Genomic DNA, 22,621 nt, shown 5'->3' with positions numbered 1-22,621 from the left:
TTATAATATTATGATATGATATATATAATTATTTAAACATGTCTAATATTATATATACCATATTATTACCATAAAATTATACAAATACATACATTTATTCTTTTATTCACCAACGGTCATAAACGGTAACAAAACGGCTAGTTTTTGCCCTATAAATATGATCTCTCAAACTCATTCAATCACCCCAACTTTCTCTTCTTCTCTAAAAATTATTCTTCATCAAATTTTCGGAGAAAAAGAAGATGGCTTTCGCAAGGTTATTTTTAATTATTTTAGTTATCATACTCACGAGTCTTGTATTTATCGGAGAATATCCTCCTCGTGTGTTTTCTTTATTTTTACGAATACTTGTACTTGTTGTTTATCCATTACTTTGTATTGCAATATTCATTAACTAATAAAATGCATCGTGATTTTTAGTACCACCATGGCAAACTTGACAAAGCTCGAATTCATCGCTCTTGACATTACTGGGAAAAATTATATGCCATGGACTCTCGATGTAGAAATGCATCTTGAGTCATTAGGTCTAAATGAGACCATAAAAGAAAATGGCATATGCACATCACAAGAAAAAGCAAGAGCCATGATATTTTTGCGTCGACATCTCGACGATGGATTAAAATGTGAATATATGACTGAAAAAGATCCCATGGCTTTATGGAAGGGATTAAAAGAAAGATTCGAACATATAAGGGAAGTTATACTTCCGATCGCTAGGGATGAATGGAATACGTTAAGATTCCAAGACTTTAAAAAAGTCAGCGATTACAACTCGGCGATGTATAGAATAATCTCGCAGTTGAAATTTTGTGGGCACGAGATTACAGAATTGGAAAAGCTTGAGAAAACATTTTCCACTTTTCACGCATCGAATATAACTCTACAACAACAATATAGAGTGCGTGGATTTTTGAGATATTCTGAACTTATCGCCTGTCTCCTTGTGGCGGAAAAGAATAACGAGCTATTAATGAGAAATCATCAGGCACGACCTACTGGTTCAACGGCATTTCCTGAAGCAAATGTCGTAAGCAAAAATGAATTTAAATCTGGCAACCAAAATCAAAGTTATAGACAAGATTTTGGTCGAGGACGAAATCGAGGTCGTGGTCGTGGACGTGTTCGGGGACGTGGAAATAGTCGTGGTCGTGGACGCGGCCGTGGTTTTGAAAATAATCGAGATAGTTACTTCAATAACTCATCTCAAAGGAACGTCCCAAATCATCCACCGAAAAGACATCAAGAGAACATGAGTGTAAATGAAAATCACTCAAAAAGATTTGAAAGTTCTTGTTTCAGATGTGGTACTCCAGGACATTGGTCCCGTATTTGTCGAGCCCCTGAGCACCTTTGCAAACTTTATAAAGAATCAATAAAGGGGAAAGAAAAGGAGACCAACTTCGCTGAAAACAGTGAACCTTTGAGTAATTCAACTCATTTTGATGCTGGAGATTTTCTGATTGATTTCTCAGACAATGATCAATTTGCGGGTGGAATAAATATGTAAAACATTTTATTTTTCATGTAATTGTATGATAATATTTTATTGTGTGTTATATTTTGGCATATGTATTGTATTGTATTTTTATAAATGTATTGTCAGTAATTTTATTTCATTGCATATTTTTTTTGAAGTTCAAATATGGAAAATACTATGAACAAAGATGAAGTTTGCATACCTGATAGTGGTACAACGCACACTATCCTCCGAGATAAAAGATATTTCTTGGAACTAAAACCAACAAAAACAATGGTGAATACAATATCAGGTCCTGTAGACTTGATTAAAGGTTGTGGTAAAGCACAATTTTTGTTACCTAATGGTACAAAATTTTTGATCAATGATACTTTATATTCACCACAATCGAAAAGAAATTTGTTGAGTTTTAATGATATATATTCCCATGGGTATGATACTCAAACAATGAATGAAGGGAATGAGAAATATATGTGTCTTACCACATATAAATCAGGAAAGAAATATGTAGTTGAAAAACTACCAATGCTACCTACTGGATTGCATTATACATATATAAGTCCAATTGAATCAAACATGGTAGTTGATAATTCTTCAATACTGATCAATTGGCATGATCGATTAGGACATCCTGGTTCAACAATGATGCGAAGAATTATAGAAAATACACATGGTCATCCATTGAAAGACCAGAAGATCTTTCAGAATAATAAGTTTCAATATAAAGCATGTTCTCTCGGAAAACTTATTATAAGACCATCACCAACCAAAATCCAAACTGAATCACCAATGTTTCTTGAACGTATTCAGGGTGATATTTGTGGACCAATCCATCCACCATGTGGACCATTCAGATACTTTATGGTATTGATTGATGCCTCCAGCAGATGGTCACATGCATGTTTATTGTCAACTCGAAATGTTGCATTTGCAAGATTACTTGCTCAAATAATAAAATTGAGGAATCAATTTTCCGATTATACAATCAAGAAAATTAGACTTGATAATGCTGGTGAATTTACTTCCCAGACTTTCAATGATTATTGTATGTCTATGGGAATCATTGTTGAGCATCCTGTTGCTCATGTACATACACAGAATGGATTGGCTGAATCATTGATTAAATGTCTGCAAATGATTGCTAGACCAATGATTATGAAAACAAAGCTCCCTATTTCTATATGGGGACATGCAATTTTACATGCTGCTGCATTAATTCGTATCAGACCAAGTGCATATCATAAATACTCCCCATTGCAGCTTGCATTTGGTAAAGAACCAGACATTTCTCATCTGAGAATTTTTGGATGTATGGTGTATGTGCCTATTGCACCACCACAACGAAAGAAAATGGGACCTCAGAGAAAGGTTGGAATTTATATCGGTTATGATAGTCCATCAATCATTCGATATCTTGAACCTCAGACAGGCGACGTGTTCACAGCACGTTTTGCTGATTGTCATTTTAATGAGGAAATCTTCCCAATGTTAGGGGGAGAACAGAAACATACCGAAAAGGAAATTACGTGGTATGTATCATCATTGTTACATATGGATCCAAGAACAAAACAATGTGAAAATGATGTACAACAAATTGTACACTTGCAAAGAATAGCAAATCAAATACCAGATGCATTTGCAGACACAAAAGGGGTAACTAAATCATATATACATGCTGCAAATTCCCCTGCTCGAATTGAAATTCCAAAGAAACAAATGGAAAATACTCATGATGTAATTAAACGCCTGAAGCGTGGAAGGCCAGTCGGTTCCAAGGATAAAAATCCTCGAAAAAGAAAATTCATAGAGAAACACGATGATCACAAAATAGAGAATGATATTCCTGAAGAAACACATGATGATCACAAAATAGATAATGATGTTCCTGAAGAAACACATGATGATGAAAATGTTCTGTCAGAACCACAAACTGACGAGAATCGTGAAATATCTATCAATTACATTAATACTGGAAAAATATGGAACCGAAAAGATATAGAAGAAATTGATGATATATTTTCTTATAATGTGGCAATCGACATCATAAATGATAATGAAGATCATGAACCAAAATCTTTTGGTGAATGTAAAAATCGACATGATTGGGTAAAATGGAAAGATGCTATCCAGGTTGAATTGGATTCGCTAAATAAACGTAATGTTTTTGGACCTATAGTCCTTACACCTGAAGGTGTAAAACCTGTTGGATACAAATGGGTTTTTATTCGAAAGCGAAATGAGAAAAATGAAATAGTAAGATATAAAGCTCGACTTGTTGCACAAGGTTTTTCTCAAAGGCCTGGAATTGATTATGAAGAAACGTATTCTCCCGTGATGGATGCAATTACATTTCGGTATTTGATTAGCTTGGCGGTATCTGAAAATTTAGAAATGCGTCTTATGGATGTTGTTACAGCTTACTTATATGGATCACTTGATAGTAATATATATATGAAAATCCCTGAAGGATTTAAGATGTCTGAAGCACAAAGTTCAAAACCCAGGGAATGTTATTCTGTGAAATTACAAAGATCATTATATGGGTTAAAGCAATCAGGTCGAATGTGGTATAATCGACTAAGTGATCACTTGATGAAAAAGGGATATGTAAATAATTCAATATGTCCTTGTGTTTTCATTAAGAAAACAACATCCGGATGCGTAATTATTGCTGTATATGTTGATGATTTAAACATCATTGGAACGAATAAGGAAATTCAAGAAGTTGTGTCATACTTGAAGGAAGAATTTGAAATGAAAGATCTTGGAAAAACCAAGTATTGTCTGGGTTTACAAATTGAACAAAAAGAATGTGGAATGTTTGTTCACCAGACAAATTATACAGAAAAGATCCTTAAACGTTTTAATATGGATAAAGCAAATCCTTTAAGTACTCCAATGGTTGTTAGATCATTAAACATAGAAAAGGATCCATTCCGTCCATGTGAAGATGATGAAGATATTCTTGGTCCAGAAGTACCATATCTAAGTGCCATCGGTGCCCTTATGTATCTTACAAATTGTACAAGGCCTGATATATCTTTTGCCGTGAATCTGTTGGCAAGATTTAGCACATATCCAACAAAGAGACACTGGAACGGAATTAAACATATATTCCGTTATCTACGAGGAACGACAGACTTGGGACTTTTGTATTCAAAAGATGCTAATTCAAGTATGATTGGTTATGCTGATGCTGGATACTTATCTGATCCACACAAGGCACGTTCCCAAACTGGATATGTATTTACTCGTGGAGGCACTGCAATTTCTTGGCGTTCACAGAAACAAACGCTCGTAACTATTTCATCAAATCATGCTGAGATTATTGCACTACATGAAGCAAGTCGTGAATGTGTGTGGTTAAAATCAATGACCCAACATATCCAAATCTCATGCGGATTATCATTCGATGAGAAACCTGTGATACTATATGAAGATAATGCTGCATGTGTTGCTCAAATGAAAGAAGGATACATAAAAAGCGACAGAACTAAACATATTCCTCCTAAGTTCTTCGCATTCACCAAGGAGCTTGAGAAGAATAAATGTATTGATGTTCGTCACATTCAATCAAGTGAAAACTCATCAGATCTCTTCACAAAGGCACTTCCTACGTCAATATTCAGAAAGCACATATATAATATTGGGATGCGCAATCTACGAAATTTGTGAAGAATTGTTCATGTCAACATCAGGGGGAGTTTACGTGACTGCACTCTTTTTCCCTTACTATGGTTTTTATCCCAATGGGTTTTTCCAAGTAAGGTTTTTAACGAGGCAGTACAAAACACGTAATGAAGACATCATCGTATCATGATCATCATCACAAGGGGGAGTGTTGAAATATTATTTAAAATGTGAAAAATATTTGTGTTGAAAATGTGAATGTTGAATGTTGAAAAATAGGTGTTGAATATTGAAAATTAGTGTGTGATGATGTAGATAATGATGTATTTTATTTTTGGATTATGTGTAAAGAATTCCTATAAATAGATCTCTCATTTGTGAAGAAAATCACAATTGAGTAGAGAGAAAAATATTATAAAGTGTGTAGTTTGGTAAATTTTGAGTGTTTGAGATTTTTACTTTTTACCATAAATTTTTACTTTTTTACAACAGAAAATATTTTATTTTCAAGGCAAAATACGATCTTTGAAACCGTCTCATAAAAAGTAATAATTTTTCATGAATGACCCAAATAAAAAAAAAAAGAGATATGTCTCACAAAATATGATCTGTGAAACCGTCTCATACAAATTTTTGCCAACACAAATTGTCTTGGTCTTTTGACACGATAAAACTTTTTTAATCGCCTTTGCGGCAATTTTCCCGTAAAACTAAATCTTATTAATTTATTTTTAATATTTTCTCCATAATGCATTTAGATCAATTTTTAAGAAATCTAATACAATCATGGCCGTTGGTTTAACTTTTACTACTACTAGAAATTAATATATCGTCTTATTATAATAATATCATATGCTATATTTAAAAATTTTAATATATAGTAATAAATGTCCAATAACTACAACTTCAATGTACGATGACCACTATACATAATTTCTGCACACTGTGGGACTGAATTTTCATGTCTTCTTATTAAGAAAGGATGCAATCTTAACTTGTAGTCAATCTCAGTGGTAGCATTCGTTCGAATTTAGGAAAATCATGAATCGTTTACCTATCATAATATAAACACTACTTGGTGAATGCGATGCGACCACGAAGATTGAGATAATAAATTGAAAGATATAAAATACTTGTTTTTTAAAATCTAATTATTGTAAAACTTGAATAAAACACAAGATAATAAAGCTCTTTGACGCCTAAAAAGAATTCGATCACCAACAGATCATTGCACTTATTGGAATGGTGAAATCAACCATCCGCCCTTCTTGCATACCCAAGCGATCCTCCCACTGAGCCATTTTCCAAGAAAAAAGGGAAAAGACGCATTAATCATGCTTTAAAAGAGGGAAGCTTCAGATCCGATTTTAAGAACCCTTTTTGGGATAATCTATCACAAGGGTCCTGAAACGTGCTATTAAATCTTATTCTTCACACCAAAGTCCAACCGGTGCCAAAAGTTGGCTTTCCATTAAAATTTTAGGACTTGCTTCCACCGAAACTGAAAATTATCACCTTCTACCACCAAAGGCAAGAACACTACTACAGAAAGAGATTCATTCATTTAACCATAACAAGTACCTTAATTTTGTCCTATAATCCCGTCTGTTTAACCAACCATGAATATTGGAACTATTGATTTCAACACAACAAAGGATAAGAAATAATTACTCTTCAGCAACCCAAGCATTTCAAGGTTAAATTTTTCCATTCGAAGAAGGAAGGCTCGCCTTTTTAATCGGCCACAGGGCGCCTGCCATTACAGCTTCAATTTCTTGTATCTCACGTGGAACTTTCGTCATGTTTACACAACCATCTGAGGTAACATACTGAAAACGTACAAAAGAGAGCACATGAGGATGAGTATACATAAAAGACACCCCTGCTGACCTATCTTCTTCCTTCTGTTTGCAATCACATTTGCAGACATGGTGTTAACTCGCATGTATATCAATGTGTATTTCCTGGGTAAGTTGCGAGAGTTAAAAATGCAAGTTGCATATCTCAGATTCTGGAGTTGAGATTTTAAAATACGGTCAAAATTTCAAAGCAATACACAGAACCTGATGTCATATTAAAAAGGTTTGAAGAAAATTGTGATATTTTGATGATAAAAAATAGTAAAACCAGCCGAGCAATTCATTAATATAGTGATTATAACTCTACTTCAAGATCAAGATAAAATAACAAGAGGAAGCCAAACCATGATCGAGCCAAGTCAATATAATCAGTACAAGCTAGCAAAGCCCCTTTATGAAATTAGTAAATTTGAGAATCACGATAGTGAGAATGTTACATATAAGATTAAAAAATATACCGATTCTGCTAAAGAAAGGCAAGTCAAGGAAATACCACATCACTTTCAATTCGAACCCCACCAAAATCTCTAAATCTGCTGATCTTTTCCTGGTTGAAATATTGTGAAGTTTTTGGATTTTCCATTGCAGGAAGTAACAAGGCATTAATGAAATAACAACCAGGTTCCACAGTTATCACCTGCAGTTGACCCATCACAGAGACTGTGTAAAATTCCATGTAATAGTTATTGAAAATCAAGAATAGATAGAGATTTTGCAGCATGCAAGTCTACCAAAAGATGATACAGATATTAAAGGATCATTGGAATCCAGTTTGCAACAATTTAACAACAAAGAGATTATGCAAATTAAATCTCTTTGAAAGATAATTGAATTTTAAAGACATTGAAATTTTAGTTTGAGAAAAGATGACATACAGGTTATCACAACTAATTCTCACAGTATGGAAACATCAAAGTCTAACAGTATAGCAAAAGAAAAGGTAAAATGGAAATAGAATAGATAATTTTCACTGTGCAGGTTTTTAAGACAGAAAACACGAAAAATTTTAACATCAAACTGACTGGTCAATGCAGTACACTTACAGAGCCATCACTTTTTCAAATTAAATTTTGCTCAACTAAATACAATTTCAAATGTGTACCATTCCCTCCAAAAGTTCTCTACTCGTGCGCAAGGCCCTCAGTCCAGGTTCTTCTGGTCTTTCAGCTCCCTAAAACCAGATCATTAATATAAAAATGAAATTAACTGAAATTGAAAGGAAAGAAAATTCGCAAGAAAATAATCACATTAACCTTTAGGTAACCCCCAGGGTCGTGGGTATCAATACCCAAAAGGTGCCCTAGGCCATGAGGCATGAAAATAGCACCCAGACGCTCATGATTCATAGCATCAATGTCACTTCAACCATCAGAGAGTCATAGCATGAATGAGTGTTTAGTTCTGTGTTTATTTCGTACAAATGGCAATAAGAAGAAAGCAAATAATCAAGAAATGCATTACCCATATAGGAGGTCTCCATTCCTCAATGATTCCAGGATAGTTCTTTCAGCCAATCTGCAAATGAGAGAAAAATTTAAATTTGTTATAAACTATTTCCTATAGATATTCATATTATAACTAGCGCTCATTAAGTTTGCACGTGCCTTTATCTTGGATTGTTACCTCATCGTCCTTGTTAACAAAAAGGCAGAAATAGGGACCAAAACAATTTTATGCTCAATTCTCTTAGTTTTTCTTTAAGTCTCCACCCCCAAATTCCATCAGCCAGATTAGTGGGTCAAAACTGAAGCACCTGAATGTGCTTCTAGAAAATAAAGGGTGTGAATTTGGAGAAGAGAAGTGAAGGGGATATTAGGTAAAGCAAACTAGGAAGGAGAAAGGGAATATAGCGGTAGTAGAAATTGGAAAAGGGAGAAGGTGATGATGCTGACAGCTGGGTTGGACTTTGGAGGTTAATGGTTGTTAGGTTTCGGAATGGTTCATGATCTAGTTTGATGACAATAGTGTTTTTTGTGAGCAAGAACCGAATGGAAACAACTCATGCCATTCTCTGCCAGAAAAATCGAAACCTATCGTGGGACAGGTATTTAAAGGTATCCAATCCTCCATTCTCTCTCATTCTTTTTCGCTTCATGCCATTTTTCCGTCATCCTTTTCATCTTTGGGTTTGTCTAGTGGTCTATTAGGGGGGGGGATAGGATGGGTTGATGGAAAGCCGGGCTGCGACAGAGATACAATTACAGGGGCTGTGGGGGAAAAATTGTTGGTCAGGTAAGCAAGGGGGATGGTAAAAACAGAGATGAGGAATGTCCAAGAGGGGAAAAGCGGCCATATGAGTTTTCTACAAAGGAATGGCTGAGGACTAACAGTGGCAAAAGTCATGAGAGAGGCGCTAACTTGATGGGATCCAGCGTGTTGATATAATAATTCTATCTTGGAATATAAGAGGTGGAGGGGCAGTGAGAAGAAGACAAATGGTCAAGACAGTTATTCGACAAGCAAAACCGGACATTGTGGTTCTTTTAGAAACAAAAAGAGAAAAGGTGGATAGGAAATTCATTGCAAGCGTCTGGAAGTCAAGATTTGTTGATTGGGTGTGTCTCCCATCGGTTGGAAGGTCAGGGGGATTCTAGTCATGTGGGATCCTCGTGGGGTTTTAGTCACTAATAACTTGATTGGGGAATTTTCGGTATCAATTGAAATTAATCGGAATGATGGGACAATTTGGTGGTTCTCAGGAATTTATGGACCTGTGAGACCGACGATGAGAGCATAGTTGTCAAGGGCGCAAGGCGCACCGAGGCGCACAAGGGCTCTGGAGCCTGAGGCGAAGGCGCAAGGCGAGGCGCGCGCCTTACCGAAGCAAGGCGCACATTTTTAATTTTTTTTAAAAATATATTTATCTTAGAATAATATATTAAAATATGAAATAATTAAGTCACAATGTCACACAAAACAACAAATAATTAATAAGTTCATAACAATAAGTAACACAATTAAAATTCTTCAATCATCCTTAGAAGTTACGTTTGGGGTTGGTTTGGGCTTTTACATTTTAAGTTACTATTAAAAAAAAACAGAGAAGTTGCATTTTCGAAATGCAACTTCTGTGTTACTGAATTTGTTTTTTAAAAAAAGCAACTCAGGCGTGCCTAAGGCGCGCCCGAGAGCCTTTCCAAGGCGAGCCCAGGCGCGCGCCTGGGCGAGCCTTTGTGAATCGTTGCGCCTGGGATGGCCCCAAGCGCAACACCCACGCCTGGTGGCGCCTCTCGCCTCAAGGTGAGAGGCGCTCGCCTTTGACAACTATGGATGAGAGAATTATTTTGGGACGAATTAGCGGGTTTGAAGACGATTTGTGGGAATAATTGGTGCTTAGGAGGTGACTTTAATGTTGTAAGGAATTTGGGGGAGAAAATGAATAGTCAATCAATAACTACAAGCATGTGCTGTTTCGATGGGTTGGTAGAAGAATTGGAACTCCATGATCCACCACTTCTGAATGCTAAGTTCACTTGGTCAAATTTAAGAGAGGTGCCGATTTGTTGTCGTCTTGATAGATTCTTTTTCTCGGGGGGTTGGAGTTATTTATTCCCACGGTGAGACAAACGGTTTTACCAAGAATTACTTCGGATCACTGCCCAGTTTTGCTAGATACAAACAAGCTGAAATGGGGTCCCACTCCTTTTAGATTTGAAAATGTTTGGTCGTCATATCCTAAATTCAAAGATTAAGTGAGGACCTGGTGGACGGATGGGGATTTTCAGGGGTGGGAAGGGTATAATTTCATGCAGAAACTGAGGTATACCAAGAAAAAAGTTTCTATTTGGAACAGACAAGTCTTTGGAGATGTGGGTGTCAGATTCCAAGAGTTGAGCAGCAAGATTCAGCGGTTGGACGGGATTGAGGCGGGAGGTCGTTGGACAGATGAGTTAAATCAAGACAGAAGGGAGTTGAGGTGCGAGTTGGAAACATCAACTTTCAGAAATTTCCAGATACAAAGTCAAAAAGCTAAGGTCAAGTGGATAAAAGAAGGGGACCAAAATTCAAAATTTTTTCACAATTTATTAACTCATAGAAGAAACAGGTCATTGATAGACCGAGTGGAATTGGAGGACGGAAGTGTGATCACTGATGGAAATCAAATCAAACAAGAAATTTTAAAATTCTATGGGTTATTGTTCAAGAAGTCAGTAAGTGATGGAGGGCGTGGTAATGATTTGGGGTTGGGCCTTAATGGTTTGAATTGGTGTCCTATACCGAATGTTGATGCAGAGGAGCTGGAAAAACCATTTGAAGAAGAGGAGATCAGAAAAGTGGTTAACGACAGTGATGGTTCAAAAGCTCCAGGGCCGGATGGGTTCACAATGGCTTTCTTTCAAGATAATTGGGAAACGGTTAAAGTGGATTTGATGAGAGTGTTTGCTGAATTTTTCGAAAATGGGATTGTTAATGGAATTACCAATGACACTTACATATGTCTTATTCCAAAGAAAGATGATGAGAGAAAAATCAATGACTTTAGACCAATCAGTTTGATTACGAGTTTGTATAAGATATTGGCTAATGTGTTGACGAATAGATTGAAGAAAATTTTGGGTAAAACCGTGGCGGAGAATCAATGCGCTTTTATCAAGGGGAGACAGATTTTGGATTGTTGCCTCATAGCAAACGAGGTGGTGGAAGAATATCGTCGCAAGAAAAAGAAAGGCTTGGTGCTCAAAATAGATTTGGAAAAGGCGTATGACAAAGTTGATTGGCATTTCCTGGAATATGTGCTCCGCATGAAAGGTTTTGGGGAGAGATGGAGAAGGTGGATAAGGGGTTGTGTTTCTAGTGTATCGTTTTCGATCATTATTAATGGAAAACCATGTGGGAAAATAAAAGGGGAAAGAGGCTTAAGACAAAGAGACCCTTTATCACCATTTCTTTTCAATCTAGTTGTTGATGTGTTGGGGAGGATGGTGGACATGTCAAGGGAAGCAAATGTATTGATGGGGTTAGAAGTTGGAAAAGATAAATTGGAAATCTCACATTTACAATTTGCGGATGACACTTTGTTTTTCGCAAAATCAAGAAATGATGTGTTGGCGTTGATGGAAATAATCAATCGGTTTGGCAGAATTTCTGGATTGAAAATTAATTTGGGAAAGAGTGGTGTTGGGATTGAATTGCGAAGATGAGGAAGTTAGAGAGTTGGCGATATTGTTTGGATGCATAAAAGAGAGTTGGCCTATTAAGTATCTCGGGGTACCTTGGGAGGTAATCCTAACAAAGTGGAATTCTGGGAAACTGTTCTCTCAAAAATGTCCAAGAAATTGGCAAGTTGGAAAAAAAGGTTCTTATCGAGGGGCGGCCGACTCATTTTGATTAAAGCTGTTCTTTGTGCAATGCCATCTTATTACATGTCACTTTTCAAGGTTCCAATTAAGGTGGCATCAATGATGGAGAAAATGATGAGGGATTTTTTGTGGGACGGATTTGTTGGAGATAAACACTACCATGTGGTCGGATGGAAACAAGTGTGTAAACCAAAGGAAAAAGGCGGTTTGGGTTTGGGAGATATATGTCTCAAGGAATAAGGAACTGCTTGGGAAATGGTGGTGGAGAGGGTCGGTGGAAAGGGGGTCGATGTGGAAGAAAGTTATCAAAAGCATTTATGGAATACAGGAAAATGGATGGGATTTGGGGTTGGCGGATAAAGTGACATTCAGAAGTCCTTGGAAGTTCATTTCTCGGTCTTACCAGGCTTTGCATCAACTTGTCAGGGTAGTGCCTAAGCAGGGTAATCTCATTCGTTTTTGGGAAGATATTTGGGAGGGAGATGTCTAGTTTAGATTTAGATTTCCTTCATTGTTTCGCATTTCTGTTTCGGTCAATCAACCTATCAGTCATTTCATAGAAGTTGTCAACTTTGGGGGGGGGGGGTTGTTCTATCATTTGGGATGTGAGGTTTAGAAGAGATCTTACGAAAGGTGAGTTTGGGGAATTTACAAATTTGTTGGGTGTCCTAAACAGAGTCAGATTGAACATGGGAATTGAGGATTATAGAGTATAGTTGGGAGATCCTTCAAGGTTGTTTTCTGTTAGTTCATTTTATAATTTTTTCTTTTCTCTTTCCGATTCCCATTCTGTTAGCTGTTTTAATAATATCTGGAAAATACAAGTCCCACAAAAGATTAAGATTTTCTCGTGGATCGTGGCATTGGGGAATCTTCCTACGTCCGACTCAGTGCAAAAAAGGCGGAAGAATTGAATTTGAGTCCACAGTGGTGTTGCTTATGCCGTAATGATGAGGAGAATCAGGATCATTTGCTGTTGCATTGCTCATTTGCCACGGGTCTATGGTCCAGAGTTCTACAAGAGATGGGCTTCCAATGGGTCACTCCGAGGCAAGCAAAAGATCTGTTCCTTTCGGAATTCTTGTCTCACTTACACAAAAAGCGTGGCAAATTCTGGTGCTTGATAATTCACTATGTACTCTGGTCACTGTGGTTGGAAAGGAACAAAAGAATATTTGATGATGATGCGGACTCAGTCGATAAAGTATGGGATAAAATGAAATTCGGAGCTTGGGCAACAAATTTGAGAGAGTATCGGCACTTAGGGATCTCGGAATTAATAAGGGACTGGAAATATGTGTACTTGTGATAGTGCTGCTGAGATTTAACGGGTTTCTGTACTATTAAAGTTGTAATGTAGCTGTTTTAGAGTGCTGGGTTAGCTTCAACACTTGTAATGCACTGCGGATTTCTTATCCGCACAATTGATGTAACCTAAATTATCGTAATATATTATGTTTCCTATAAAAAAAAAACATAATCACACAAGATTGAAGAAGCAATAACGCTCACCTCAGTTTCTAATCAGATCAACCTAATAAAATGATAACCACAACTTCGCCGTGCAGGAGTGAAAGAAGGTTTGGGTGGATGAGAGAATCAACTTTCTAAAAGTTACATGTCCCTTACAAAATATTAATGAATCTATGCAAATATATTATCGGTTGGATGCACTTGTTTCTGTGTGATCTATATTGATGATTTGTTAAAATTTCTATGAAGGTATAATGTGCTCGCAAAAAGTATTATGCATCTCATCAAGATGCTTTGAAAATACAGCAATAACAGAATTAAGCCATACAAAACAGCTTATATTTGAGATAAATCGTCCAGAAACTTTGTGTCAATAGCCACTAAATCTCTACAGCATTCAAATGTGGGTATTTACTTGTGCATGTCAACCCAGTTTACTCCAGGCCGCATATTTGAGATGACAGCATCATGTGCACGAAGGACAGCCTGCAAACCAAAATGATATAGAAGCAATATATATTACATATTATAAGGCATTAGTTTTATTCACATGCTTTTTGGTCTCCGAGGAAAAGGATTACTAGATTTTCTCCTAAAAGACCTCTTGAACTTTGATGCAAATGATACCTTCTACTTTTGCAACCACTAAACTCCAAGAATTGATAATTTGATTCAGTTAAAAATTTCCATGCCAGAGGGTTAGAAACCTCACAGATCGAGTTTTCATAGAGAACATTCCTTTTTTTGGATTCAACAACGGCAGCTATGCTACTTCAATGTAATATGATAGTGGATCTGAATTTTGAAAGTCACTTTATCTAATTACAGTAAATTCAATGTTAACTTTCAGAATGTTCTTGTCTTCCTGCAATGATATCCTAGCGTGCGCTTACTACTCAAGAATGGAAAGATGGAAATCATTACAAATTGCTGCGGTTGATGAGCCTCTCAAAGAATTAAATCCAATAAGTTAGCGATTCCAACATGAATAACAGAACACTCACGTTATATACTAGAGATTGATCCTCTGTAAATTTTCCATTGACCTGCATGCACAATCACATTTCTTGTTGTTGTTATAAGACAGGACCAAACACTCACAACAATGACCTCCACAATCTAAAGACACTTTCATTTGGCACCTAACGGTAACGGACGACAAGAAACTATCATGGTTGTAAACCAAAACAGTTAACAACAAAAGACAGTTATTGATATTTCAAGGTCAGAGCACATTGTAAATAGGCAGGTCAAGTCCTCTACTGATTGTTCAAAGTGTACAGACAAAGAAAAACATTATTTACGACCTCTTTGTGCTATTTACAAATCAATATAAAGGTATAGTAACATTCCATGAATATAAATAGTCACAAACTGAAATTAATCACAAAAATTAATTATAAATAATTGACTGTTCTAGCAGGCAAAGATAAAGATGTATCAAATTAGTTAGGTATTGCTTGAACCAGACAGAATAAAAGGATGCCCTAGCAAATTGTTCACATATGGCAGTTATTGAGTGTAAACAATATAGTAAATTGTGACCTTTTGGGCAACAGGATGGTGTATATTAATAAGAATGTCAAAATAAGCTTCTTGATGTCCTACAGAAGCAGCTAATTAGAGTATCTTGACTAAAAAAAGCATAGTTTCTTATAAAGTTTTCCTTTTTCATAGAAATTAATGTACCAACAGAGAGTTAGTTTTCAGAAGACGCATTTAGTCCATTGTAATTTATGCTGATCTCCAACCTTAGTGGTCTCATATACAGGCCAGGAGAGGTGGTCTAAAGTTTAAGCCTCACAGCCGCCAAATTACTAGATGAATTTTTCACATACAGGTCTTAATTTTAAGCTTTTAAAAGAGGCAATCAATCAATAACCTTGTTAGAAAGGAAGAAGCAAGAGCTGTGCTTGGCCACATCAGGCAAGAGTGTTTCGAACTTTATTTTTTAACTATTTAGCCTAATGTCTTCATGTATGAATTGTTTAATGATTCTTTCAAATGTGAAGTCACACCACAAAAAACATGGGAAAGATCATGAACTAGAAAATAACTCACAAGAGAATCACATAACTTGAGTCATGCATGCGTCTATTATATAAAGATATGTCCATGCTCACCGGAAAGGAACAAGTAATATCAGAACCATAAAAATTATATTCAGCTCCCATGTCGAGCAGTGCCATATCACCATCTTCCAAATTCTGCATGAAAGTCATCGAGTTAAAATACTTCAAATTTCCATTATTGAAGGTAATCCAGTTTTCCTCTCCAAATACAAGAAATCACTTCTGGGAAAACGAACTGACGGTTGTATTCAAAATTAAGAGAGAAAATAAGGCAATGTTACATAAGGTTTTTAAAAAAAAGTTTCCATTCTTTTGAATAAAACAAAAAAAAATGTTTACACTATCTTCTTACGGTGTTATCATTTAAATTATTTGAACATATGAAACTAAAATCTTATTATTGTCGAAGCATCATAACGTTCACGCTACACAATAATATACTTTTCATCGACAAAATATCTCATTCAGGAAAATAAGGAAGATTGAGAACGGAACAACTGGGAACTATTGCTAAAAGGTTTTTCTGATAGTGTTTTCCGGTTAATTCCCACCTTCAACTTAATTTAAATCTTTTCCACACTATCTCTGTAATATCTAAAAATCAATTATCATAAACAAAGCATCCTTAATACACAGAACAACATAGGTCATGATGTGAATGATCTTTCATATGTGATCCTTGCTTTGGGTTCCCCACCCAATTAACCAAACACAGAAAGATAGATTAAATGGCAAGTGATGCAGATTATTATCGATGATGCACTCACAATCTGTCGGTTTGTCTATTCACCAGCTAATATCTTTGTAGCATGCAGAGTCACACGAGAAATGAAACCTATGGTCACCTAACTTGCGACTGTGCCCTCTAAACGTGTTGGTTTTGCTTCTTTTTTTTTTATAACTACTTCAACCCCAACCAAAAGTTTATGGGAAAGTCAAAAAACTTGAATTGAATAAGTACTAACAAGAAGCATCATAGTACTGGTACACAAAAACACAGTTTGCTAAAACATAAAACTTGAACTGCAAGGACTACTATTTAGCATACCCTGTCATTTGGAGCTGCTGCATGACCATAGTGGAGAATAGCACTGAAATACAAGTAATACAACTATCAACATACGTCATGCACAGGAGCTCAAGTTTTCAGTCATGTAGTAAAAAAATATTGGAGGTTCATGACAAAAAAGAGACATGTTAGCTACTTTGCCATTTTCCCCGTCATGCAAGAGTGCCCTACAAAAGGTCAATCTTTCTTTTCTGTTCAAGAAAAGAGACCAAGAAGGAGCAAATATATTTTTGTTTCCTTTTTCACCATTCTTATATAGAGTTAATGCACTTTTATTATAAAATCTTCGTTTATGTTGATTTTCATCCCTTTCTAAAGTTGAAGCTCGTTTAGTTTTTTTTATTGAACTGCTTCATAATCCATCATTCCTTTCTCATATGCCAAAATTACAGCAATAAAGAAGAAACATGATCTTCATAAATAGTAAAATACGATAAAACTCACCTATTGTCTCCAGTTGCACATATACATGTGTATGAACAATGTCTACAGCCACCATACATGTAAGTGTGATGAAGAAACAAGCTTTCTAGCTGATACTCTTTCATGCCCACTTTTGTTTTTCTCATAACCTACTCAAAATTCATTTAAAAAAATCAAGAGTAATAAAAACTTAATCTATTGCGCTATTATTTTCAAGTGAAAGAAAAACAAGTACTTTTGTCCAGAAAAAATACATCTATCACAAGATAGGAGAAAGTTACTTTTGCAAGCTCATTTAATACTTACAATCCCATTTTGCAAGTGCAGTCATCCCTGGCAATATTGTATATTAGGCAGTTCGTTAAGGATAACTAGATAAGTACCAGATAAATCATTAATACTAGGTAATGCGAACCCAAAATGTTCGATGGTAATCAAGAGTCCAAGGCTCAAGCTTTTTTCTGCTTCGTACAATTGTACAATGAAGCATTCTATTTCTCAAAATTTTTGGCGCACCTGACAACAACTTGATGGACAATCCTTCTTAACTACACATCATCAATGATGCTTCTGTCATTAACTCCTAGGTAACCACATTTTGATTCACTTTTTCCTTTACCTTAGTTATAAAATGTTCACAAGTTCTGCACCAAGGCTCAAGGCATACCGAGCCAAGCCCTCATGCCTAGAGACATGCCAAGGTGCTTCTTTGTCATGGAATGAGTGTATTCATCTTAGCGTACCTTAAAGGACCAAGGTATTTTTCAAGCCTGCCCCAAATGAAAGTATTGTGTATTTTATGTGAAATTCAATGAAATAGTCATTCATTTTTGCTTGTACTCTCAAGAATCTTTGTTTTATAAAGGAAGGGTCTGCTCACCCAAAATCATCAATATACGAAAAGCAAGAGGACAGAAAAAATTCGACAACATTTCTACAAAAATAATTATAGAATATGATGTCAGATTTTAGAAAACATATGAAAATATACTCATAGTATCTGCTCCAACAGAAAAAAAAAAGCAGCATGTCTGGACTAAAAGTTCACAAAAACAGGAAAAAAATTAAAAATATGCAGAAGAAAGAGAAACAATGTTAACCTCAACATGAGCTTCAGAGCTTATATCATTGGCGAACTGGATTAGAGCAATCTCTTGTTGTGTCTTTAAGACGCGACACTCAGTCAAAATAGGATGCAAAGTATTTAGATCTGTTTTAAAGTTTTCAATACCCTGAAATAATAAACATTCAAAAATCAGTTTCCTCGGAAAAAATTAGTAATGCATCATCAAACAAAATTACATGACCATGCTAACCCAGGAGAATTCTCACATTCTAGAGGAAAAAAGGATCGTGTTTAAGAAAAATTAGACATTAAGAATTTAGAATTGGTCTAGAAAACAAATACACGACAGCCAAAATTGAATATGGTGATGCAATATGTAGCATAAATAGTACAGAGACTTCATTATAAATTCCAGCAACACAATGTTTTAATTGATAGCATTGGTAAGCGTATGTAGCATTTGATACCAATTCGTAAATGAAAATCCAAGATAGAAAAATGAGATGCAGTAAAAATGACAACAAACACTCTGATTTTGGACTAGAAACTTCTAATTGTGGTTATATTTAATTAATTGATTAAAAAAGGCAGCAATCACATTTCTTTTACCAGTTTCTCTCATCCTAAGATTATTGTCCTATAATCAGCTGCATAAAACTAACTATTATCCTACGATTATGAACAAAATCATCTAGTCTAGCAATTATTAGCCCAGGTAGAAAAATTAAGAGTAACGTTTTGTTCATTTTATAGATTTAAGTCATTCGGCATAGGCAACATAAATACAATCATGGAAGTCAAATTGAGGAGTGCTACCTTTTAAGTCTTAAAAGCTCATATTGCTTCTTAGTCTTAACTAATGATCTCACTTAGTGGTTCAGTACTCCTGTTGCTAGGAAACAGGAACGTGGAAAATTAAATACATCTCACTTGTGGCATGCGTAGGTCTTCAGGGTGAATTGAATGTTGTTCATCATTTAAGTTGATTATATTTTTACAAGCCTATAGCTGGAGTTCTGTCTTCAATTTTAGAGGTTAATATTATACATAAGCACCATCAAACATAGAAAGTTCATTCTGAGATTGTCAGCAGTTACCAATATCTGCTAAAATAGCGAGTGAATATTACCCAAAATATCAATAAGGAATAAAGAAGTTAACAGGTAGTGTATCAAAACTACATGAGACAAAGATGTCAATTTGTTTGAGCTCTGTCGTTTACAATCAAAGGGCTGGAAATCCTCAGAAGAATGTTTTGAGCACACAATTTTGTGTTTGGCATGTTCTCTGTCAGAACATTCTGTGTTTACCAGCATAAGCATGCATCTATTATAATTTTAAGCTGATAAGTACAAGTCTATTTACATGCATGAGATGATACAGTCATAGTTTAGACACGTAAATAATTTTATCAACACAAGATGCATTGTTTAGAATGTCATCATATATAATTTCATGTTTCAGAATGCAGAAATGTTAAAGCCTTCAGAAATCAGAAGCAAAAAAATACTGGTTGGGGACCTCGAAGTGTGCCGGTTTGGAAAAGTTGTTGCTATCAGTATTGAGTCCGTGGAGGAGATACAGCAAGGGATTTCCTGGTCCCTGATTCTGTTTCAAAACTTTTGCAATCTCGTCTGTATAGTATACAAAGTGAACCATGTACTTATCCTGAAAAGTGAAAACGAAAAAATTTCAAAAGCAATGCACACACATTCTATTGTCTGTTATTTTATCTATTAACTTAGAAAATACAATCACCTTGAAGTAGGACAAAGGCTTAATTTCTCCCAACCAAACTGCATAATCAGCAGGTAATCTTGGAGCAAACAGTATTGATTCCCCACTAGACATATCCTTCAAATAACAAAAGAGAAATCAGCTGATCTTAGTTAACAACTTGCCCACAAATACGAAGGACACTATTCATAAATTAGAAAATATCAAAATTATTTGTGTGCATTTACATTTTTTTTCAAGTAAGCATGTATTTACAATTGACATCAAACAAAAAAGATAAAAACTATCCCCTAGGAACATATCCCATTTCAAACTACTCCAATATTTAAGAGATGAAGGTGAGAACTCATCAACAGATTTAGCAATGTCACTCGAAAAGACGAGAACTCCAGATAATTTCATGCTCCAGCTAATTTCATGCTTGAACATACAACATAGTAATGGACGAAGCAACTGCAAAAATGGCACCTTACTGATAATACAGTTAATCACAATGATAATCGTAAAGCCTTAAGTTTCCATCGTGTAAGATAAGGTACATTTATGATCTCTCAACAAGAATGACAAGATCAAATGCATAGATGTTCATACAGATGTTATTAGAGGGAAAAGGTACTGTCTAAAAATTATCAAGTTAATATACTTGTTTGGAGCTTATCAAAAAGGTGACATTCAATTATTTATTTTTATCTGTTTCACAATCACGTGACAGTAATTTAGAACCCTCGTACTAAAATTTGAAAGGTCTATAACGAACTTACAATAGCTCCATAGAAACCAGGCTCCACCACTCCAAACAAGTAAGCAAAATAACTTTCCTGTCTGGTAATCAATGAACCACCGATTAGTATTCGTTTCACAGTGACAAAAATGACTTTCACAATAAATTCAATGATCGAACGTCTCATCTCTATAAAAAGAACAGAGAGTGCTACACCGCTTTGGAAGTGATAATTCAATTAAATTAGTTAATAAATCAATTCAAATTTTATATGTATTCCTCAACAAATGATTATTTGTGATTCTCTGATTTTAGAATGATACAATCTTGATTGGAATACAACATTGACCCACAGAATTCCACATCGATTCAGCATCAATCAGCCTTAAACGTTATATACTTAAGCATAAATGATCTCATCTCATGTCTACTACTGCACTACATTGAAAGTGCACTGTTATTCTGTACAGTTTGTTGGCTTTCATGTTAGAGGGCCTCTGGCCCAACAGCTTCCAACTAAGTCCAACAAAGATCAGGTTTCAAGCGACACACATATACAAAGAGCACGTACAACTTTTTCCTGACGGTGGAAATCCGACTTATCCATATTATTTATCATCATCAAATATAATCTTATAAAGGAACTTGTTGGGAACTTATTGACCCAAGCCTGCCACAAATCATAAAAATTTTCTTGGATGCTAAAAAATAATACATCAAACCACAAAAAGTTCTCATGCATTGAGTTGCCACAAACTTGAACTCCAACAAAGATTCTCTATTCAATACACCATTAGTCGTTACATTCAAATGCACCTCAATGCACACACACTTTTAGCAGCTGGGGATGGTGAACAAGCGGGGAAAAGTCGTCCCCTTTTGTGTTTCAAGTCAATATATTAGTTTCACCCTTTGCTAATAATATTGGCTTTCCACTATCATTATCCGTGGATGTAAATTATAATAAGATACAAAATCTGCTTATTAAAGATCGCAATTGAAGTACCTAAATAGCTCGATATGATCGGTGCAATGCCGTGTCTGCTCTTCACCACCCTGCAGAATTTTATAATCACAACCCGTCACAAATCAAATGATTATAACATGAATTCAGAATATATATACACAGAATAAGATAAACAAGTTGAGATAGAAAATGAATACCTGGAGACAGACAAAGCCATTTATCGGGCGACCGAGCTGGGCGAGATGATCGCCAAATGAATTAAAGAGCTTCTCTCGGTTCTTTGAGTGTAATTCCATCGGCACCGCCGGAGGATACAGTGTCGAAGGAGAAGTTGAAGAATCCATAGCCCGGAGAAGTGAGAGTGTAGTAGAATTTTGGTTTTTGTAACATTCAGTTCAGATTTTCATTTTCGTTTTTATTGGAAAAATATATATTTATAATTATTAATTTACATCTTATTAATTTTACAATATACTAATAATTATTAGTCAGAATTTACATTTCTTGAACTTGATGTACATTTTCTTTTCTCTAAGCATCAGGAGGGTGAGATTGGGATGTTTTTTTTGCGGTCTTCCTCACTTAGTGAATATTCAAATATATCGTCAATAAACACCACGACAAGCTTGTCAAAAAATTGTTTGAATACCATGTTCATGTGATTCATGAATGTTGTTGGAGCGTTTGTTAATGTGAATGACATTTCCTTGAACTCGTAGTGATCATACCTTGTTTTGAAGGCCTTCTTCGGAATATCGTATGTCTTGACCTTCAGTTGGTGGTAGTCTGATCTTAAATCGAGCTTGGATAATACCATAACTGTG

The 22,621-nt window shown here is 35.5% G+C and overlaps 1 protein-coding gene across 1 annotated transcript; it reads right to left on the bottom strand.

The window, feature by feature from the left end:
* Positions 1-6,452: 6,452 nt before the first annotated feature.
* Positions 6,453-22,197, bottom strand: LOC140818175 (uncharacterized). Its single transcript, XM_073178063.1, has 16 exons — positions 21,995-22,197; positions 21,837-21,886; positions 20,871-20,931; positions 20,131-20,226; positions 19,894-20,040; positions 18,407-18,538; positions 17,328-17,455; positions 16,863-16,905; positions 15,866-15,949; positions 14,747-14,788; positions 14,158-14,228; positions 8,431-8,484; positions 8,223-8,328; positions 8,072-8,140; positions 7,463-7,606; positions 6,453-6,939 (listed from the first exon to the last, which is right to left on the bottom strand). Exons 1-16 carry the CDS (start codon positions 22,139-22,141, stop codon positions 6,808-6,810), a joined length of 1,506 nt encoding a protein of 501 aa, XP_073034164.1. The 5' UTR covers positions 22,142-22,197; the 3' UTR covers positions 6,453-6,807.
* Positions 22,198-22,621: the final 424 nt, after the last annotated feature.

The sequence above is a fragment of the Primulina eburnea genome, chromosome 17 (genome assembly GCF_022965805.1).
Source record: "Primulina eburnea isolate SZY01 chromosome 17, ASM2296580v1, whole genome shotgun sequence".
Lineage (NCBI taxonomy): Eukaryota > Viridiplantae > Streptophyta > Magnoliopsida > Lamiales > Gesneriaceae > Primulina > Primulina eburnea.
The sequence above is the reverse complement of the archived record's forward strand: the minus strand, read 5'-3'. Positions and strand labels throughout refer to the sequence as shown.

What these genes read in the sequence shown, in the direction of transcription:
- LOC140818175 (XM_073178063.1), bottom strand. Translation starts at nt 22,141, where the DNA reads ATGGATTCTTCAACTTCTCCTTCGACACTGTATCCTCCGGCGGTGCCG. An exon ending in CTGGTTTCTATGGAGCTATT is followed by an intron (nt 20,227 to 20,870) that starts GTAAGTTCGTTA and finishes TGTTATTTGAAG; the next exon opens with GATATGTCTAGTGGGGAATC. An exon ending in TGTGCAACTGGAGACAATAG is followed by an intron (nt 16,906 to 17,327) that starts GTGAGTTTTATC and finishes CTTGTATTTCAG; the next exon opens with TGCTATTCTCCACTATGGTC.